This window comes from Meriones unguiculatus, chromosome 21 (assembly GCF_030254825.1).
Source record: "Meriones unguiculatus strain TT.TT164.6M chromosome 21, Bangor_MerUng_6.1, whole genome shotgun sequence".
Lineage (NCBI taxonomy): Eukaryota > Metazoa > Chordata > Mammalia > Rodentia > Muridae > Meriones > Meriones unguiculatus.
The window spans coordinates 3,045,001-3,051,378 of NC_083368.1; the positions used below are offsets into that span (position 1 = coordinate 3,045,001).

At 38.2% G+C, this 6,378-nt stretch overlaps 2 protein-coding genes across 2 annotated transcripts in view; both read left to right on the top strand.

Annotated features, from left to right (window-relative positions):
- The window catches only part of LOC132646072 (eyes absent homolog 3-like), a 122,795-nt gene extending 121,858 nt beyond the window's left edge, over nucleotides 1–937 (top strand). Inside the window, 1 exon segment of the mRNA XM_060374201.1 lies at nucleotides 863–937. Within this exon segment, the coding sequence (XP_060230184.1) occupies nucleotides 863–937 (75 nt within the window).
- Nucleotides 938–3,387: 2,450 nt separating this feature from the next.
- LOC110544410 (olfactory receptor 4C3-like) lies at nucleotides 3,388–4,314 on the top strand. Its single transcript, XM_021630402.2, has one exon. It carries the CDS (start codon nucleotides 3,388–3,390, stop codon nucleotides 4,312–4,314), a length of 927 nt encoding a protein of 308 aa, XP_021486077.1.
- Nucleotides 4,315–6,378: the final 2,064 nt, after the last annotated feature.

Sequence of the window (6,378 nt, forward strand, 5' to 3'; positions counted from 1 at the left end):
TTTTTGTAATTGACTGAGTGACCCCTTTTGAACTTTAATTTCACTATTGACTCTAAAGTCTGCAAATGAGCCAAGAAGAAAGCACTGAGTGTGGCAGTTTAGATGGCTCCTTCACCAAAGAGGTGGACAGTAAAGTTGTTGCTGCCCCCCTTTGGACACAAGTGTAGCTCCAACAAAGGTAATGCAGGTCTCTCTAATTCTCACCACCCTCCTGAGTAAACAAGCCCTAGCCTGACCTAGTGTTAAAGGACAATTAGAACATGGGGTCGCCTGAAATGCTATAGAACAGTGTATGTTAACATGCTGTTATGGGGCCAGCAAGGTGGTTCAGTGGGTAAAGTGCTTGTTGTGTTAGCCTGACAACTTGAGTTCAATCCCTAGAACCTGTGTTCTGTAAGAGGGGATACAGGAGGAGTTGGTGGAGAGAAAAATATGGGGTAGATATAACAAATTAAATCAGCATTGATGTGGAGAAAAATGAAGACAGTTTCCCTATTTCTTTTTCCTTTATTACAATTTATTCACTTTGTATCCCAGCTGTAGGCCCCTCTCTGGTCTCCTCCAAATTCTGTTCTCACTCCCTCTTCTCCCCCTATACGCCTCACCTAGTCCACTGATAGGGGAGGACCTCTTCCCCTTCTATCTGACCCTAGCCTATCAGGTCTCAACAGGACTGGCTGCATTATTTTCCTCAGTGTCCTGGTAAGGCTGCACTCTCTAATAATAATAAGCTTTCAGATCAGACAGATTTTGCTACTTGGTAACAACTATAAGATGCTTTATGTCAATATAAAAATACTTTAAGAAAAGAGATATGAAGCTGGAAATTTGATATCATATGACCCTCTGTGAATTTTTCCAGGTTCACCAGTCCATAATGTTGGGATGTGAGAAAACTGTGGAGCAGCTGTGGTGTGCACAGATCCAGCCAATGTAAGTGTTAATTGATCTATTTTTACTATAATTTAAATTGTACTTTTTTAGACATAGGGTCTTGCTATGTCATCTTTGCTGGCCTGGTACTTATCATGTCACTCAGACTGACCTTGAACTCACAGCAATCTCCTGTTTCAACATATTCAGTACAATGTGCCACTGGATTATAATCTAATTTTAAAACAAAAATAAAAACATCCAGAATAAAAATACACTGAGGTACCTTTAGTAGAATTTTCATTATGTTACATAGAATAATTTTGTGGCTAATACAAATAGGAGAGGTTTTTTTTTTTTTTTTTTACTAGTTTTAAACAAATACTTTTTATACAGTCATAAATATGAATCACAGAGACAATAAACATGTTATTTTTATTTTGGTGCATATTAATTTGCTGTTTAGCTATATTTTATAATATTCAGAATGACTTTTTCTGTACTCTTTCTTTCTGTTTGAGAATAAAGTTTAGAGCATTTTTCACATTTTATGTTTATAACTTTGAAATGCCAGTCCTCTGTGTGTCTTGGTTCCTTGAGCCACACGAAGAATTGTCTATGATATTGATGATAGTGATAATCACAGATATTAATTCTAAATATTTGTCTATTCCATGTTCTTATAAACACACAACACACAGTGCTTTCACATCCTTGCTTCAATATAAGGTTGTTCCAGAACTCTTTCATTTAAAAATGTTAGTCCAGTTTTGAACATTGACACATAATAATTGCAAGCATGCTTGTTTTTATTTTATAGATTAAAAACACTAAGACTTTGAGAAATTGTCCATTATCTATTTTTACACTGAGAATGATTGTCAATGGCAGGATCCAAATACACAAATATTACCTGACAACATATAGCCCAGCCCATGGACACTGTGGCTAGACTACCTGGGGCAAGTATCAGATCTGCTGCTCATTTGATATTTGTATTTCTCTGAGAAAAGATAGGAGAGACAGAGTGCAATAAAAATGTTCAAGACTGCCCCACAGTTGTTGAATGCAGTGTTTTATTTTGTTTCTGTACAAGGTGAGAACTTACTCTGTGGGGATGAAGTGAGAGTTAAATGAGCTGGGTGCTTGGGGAGGGTCATGTAGGTGTTTGCTCTGCCACTGCTGTCTGGGCTTTTGGTTAGAAAGTTTTGTCTGCAAGGGGCAGAGACCATAAGACTTCTCACTTGCAATACAGTTTAGACAGAGAAGAGAGATGCTTCCTAATTAGCACATGCTTTTTCCCCTGCAAGATTAAGATTTCTTACAGCTGACTGTCTCTGTCTTTTCTGACATTTGGTGGTTCTCTTCAAATTTTTGTAGTAAATATTATATATCTTTAGCAAGTGGGAACGTTTAACTATTCAGAAAGACTTGTACTTCTAGGTAAAAAATAGGAATTGTGAAAGCCTATTGACAAAAGCTGCACTCGTATGATATCATCAGGAGCAGAGGAAGTCTGTAAGCATGTTTGTTGTACTAGATATCATTTATAGCTGGCTTAGCATCTGAGCCGGGTATTGTAGTTCATGCCTGCAATCTCAACTCTGGAAGCCTGAGACAGAATTGTAAGTAGCCTTGGCTGTGTGTTAACACCCTACTTCAGAAAATAAAAGCAAAGAAAATGACAGAGCGTCACAGAGCATCTGATTTTGCTGTCCTTACAGTTTCCCTTATGTTGTCAACAAAGACAATTGTGTAATAGAATGACACTCCCAAACAAATTTTATTTTATTTTTTAATGCCAAGTCTGTCTTGTAGTCAGTAAAGGAAGTAGCAGCCTTTAGCTAGTGGATTTTAGTAAGATCAAAGACAAGCAAAACCCCAAAGAATGTAAAATATGTAAAACCAAGGGATGGTAAATTAGGTTGGCTTCCTAGACACGATGCTGTCCCCAGCCTGGAGCACAGGTGTAAATGAACAGAAGAGAAGAGGAAAACATGCAATTCTCCAACTACAACTACATTTGCTTTCTCCAAATCTACTTCTTTTCCTCCTTTCCCCTTCCTCCTGCTTTTTCTTCTCTTTCTTCCTTCTTCCCCTCTTCCTACATCCCCCTCCTCCTTTTTCTTCTCCTCCTCTTCTTTTTTCCTCAAATACTATCATATTATCTTGAAAATGGTCAGACATGCATCTCATTTGGAATAAGAAAATCACTGACTGTTAACAGTTCAGTAACTATAAACTAAGTTAGCTATAAATTAAGAAAGCTAGAAAATGAATCATTATTTGTGGCTAATAACTAGTGCCCAATGAAGCAAATGGCATATGTTGACAATTAATGGATAACAAAATAAATTAGTATAAGATTTTTAGAAAGAAGCATGTTAAGAGGAGAGTGGAGTATTCAAAGTAAACCTTGAAACATTCCCATCTCCTGGAGCTACTTTTCTTATAGTTGTTTCTTTTCACTCTATAGGCGACACTGCACCTGCACCCCCAGTAACCCTGGAATCTATGGAACTATCACACAATACTACAGAGTTTTTTATGCTGGGACTCTCCCAGAAGCCAGAGGTGCAGAGAATTCTCTTTGTGGTTTTCTTGGTTATCTACACAGTCACAGTTTGTGGCAACATGCTCATTGTGGTCACTATCACCTTCAGCTCCAGCCTGGCTACCCCCATGTACTTTTTCCTTTCCAATCTATCCTTTATTGATGCCTGCTATTCCTCTTCTTTGACCCCTAAACTCATTGCTGACTCCTTGTATGAGGGGACAACTCTTTCTTATGAGGGGTGCATGGCCCAGCTCTTTGGAGCTCATTTCCTGGGAGGTGTTGAGATCATCCTGCTCACGGTGATGGCCTATGACCGCTATGTAGCCATCTGCAAGCCCCTGTACTATACCACCACCATGGCAAGGCACCTCTGTGTTGTGCTGGTGGCAGTGTCGTGGCTGGGTGGCTTCCTGCATTCATTGGTTCAAATCCTTTTGATTTTTCAGTTGCCCTTCTGTGGACCCAATATAATTAATCACTTTGTGTGTGACTTGTACCCTTTACTGGAGCTGGCTTGCACTGACACATATGTCATTGGAATGCTGGTGATGGCCAACAGTGGTATGATCTGCCTGCTGAACTTCCTCATGCTGGCTGCCTCCTACATTGTCATCCTGCACTCCTTGAAGTCCCACAGTACAGAGGGGAGATGGAAAGCTCTGTCTACGTGTGGGGCCCACTTCACTGTTGTCACTTTGTTCTTTGTGCCCTGTATATTTAGTTATATGCGTCCATCAACTACGTTACCTATAGACAAAAACATGGCAGTATTTTATGGTATTCTGACACCCATGTTGAATCCACTCATTTATACTCTGAGAAATGAAGAGGTGAAAAATGCCATGAGACAGCTCTTCACATGTTCAGAAATCATTAATACCTGAGTGGTAAACCCACTAAATATATGTTGACAATTAATGGATAACAAAATAAATTAGTATAAGATTTTTAGAAAGAAGCATGTTAAGAGGAGAGTGGAGTATTCAAAGTAAACCTTGAAACATTCCCATCTCCTGGAGCTACTTTTCTTATAGTTGTACATCTAAACAAACTAAGCAAAAGAGAGGACCCTAACTAAAATGTTCAATCCCCATCCTGAAAGGCAAAGAGGATGGACATCAGAAGAAGGAGAAAACAGGAAACAACCTAGGAACCTGCTACAGAGGGCCTCTGAAAGCCAGAAGAAGAAAACAGGAAACAACCTAGGAACCTGCCACAGAGGGCCTCTGAAAGCCTCTGCCATGCAGACTGTCAAAGCAGATGCTGAGCCTGATGGCCAACTGTTGGGCAGAGTGAATGGAATTTTATGTAAGAAGTGGGAAATAGTAAGAGCTGGAGACGACAGGAACTCCACAAGGAGAACAACAGAACAAGAAAATTTGAACACAGGGAACTTCCCAGAGACTCATACTCCAACCAAGGACTATTCATGGAGATAACCTAGAACCCTGACAATGCAGCCACTTCTGATGAGAACTGATAGACTAAGATCAGAAAGAAGGAAAGGAGGACCTCCCCTATCAGTGGACTTGGGGAAGGGTATGTATGCAGAAGGGGGGGAGGGTTGGACCGAGAGGGGAGGAGGGAGGGGCTTCTGGGGGGATACAAAATGAATAAAGTGTAATTAATAAAAGTTAAATAAAAAATTAAAAAAAGAGAATGTGATAACAGTCATTCTATTTCACTAAGTGAAACAACCCAGGCTTGTTGTTTTACTACCATTCATCACCTCATTCTATTTATGCATCCTTCTATCTTCATGGGACTTTATGGTTTACTGTATTTTCACTTAAATCGCACAGTTGCACAGTTTTAGTATAGACTAGCTGTACAAGATATATATGACCTGAATTTTCATTATTGAGAAATAAATTATAATAACAGGTTATAATTTGACCAATTATAACCTGTTATGACAGGATTCTCAATTTTTTAAAGGTATTAATTATATAGCTCAATAAACTGGGAAAATGTGAAGACAATTTATGTTTCAAAGTGTTATTTCACTAAATGATCTAGAGAAAGCTTTTAATGCAGTTTCAAAGCATAGGAAACCATTATTATTGTCTTTAAATTGCAAGACAAGTTAGGTCTGTGTGATAATTAATTGAGCTATAGAAAAGTGAGGAAAGAAATATCTGAAAAATCTTTATGCTTATTCACATATAAACAATCTTGTATGCACACAGGATCATCGTCCTTTGTGACTCTGGATGCATGGCTTCCACACTAGCTAAGACAAGAGCCTGGGCTCTGGAGACAGATGACATTCTCAGTTCCTATGCTTTTTACTGGCATGGCCTTGAATAATTGATAAAATGCTCATGAGCCCTTAATGAATATCTTTAGAGTGAGGGTAAAGGTATTTTAGTGTTTGCATGTCAGGTATTTACATAGATGTGTCTGGTTTATTTCACTCAGCGTTATCTCTTTCGTGTCTACTTGTGTTGTAGCGAAGAACAGGATTCTCTACTTTTTAAAGGTATTAACTGTGTATCTCAACAAACTTGGGGAAATGTGAAGACAATTTATGTTTCAAAGTGTTATTTTACTAGGTAATTTATATAAAGCTTTTAATGCAGTTTCCAAACACAGGAAACTTCTAACATATTTGATATTATTGTCAAATTGGTACTTTGACAATTAAACTAGATAATTCAAATCGTTTTTAGCAGCTTCCCACACATAGGAAACTATTGACATGTCTGATACTATGCCCACCTCAGTTCCCCACCTGCCCCAGAAATGGATTGCTGCCTTACCTTCACTAGTTTGATTTATATCTTGTCTTTAGAGCAGAATAATTTTTCTTTGGTGAGAAGTAGGGTGGTCTATCTATTTATCTATCTATCATCTATCTATCTATCTATCTATCTATCTATCTATCTTGATTATGTAGTTTCTTTGACAATTTCTTACACCTATATAATATTTTGATGATTCTCTTC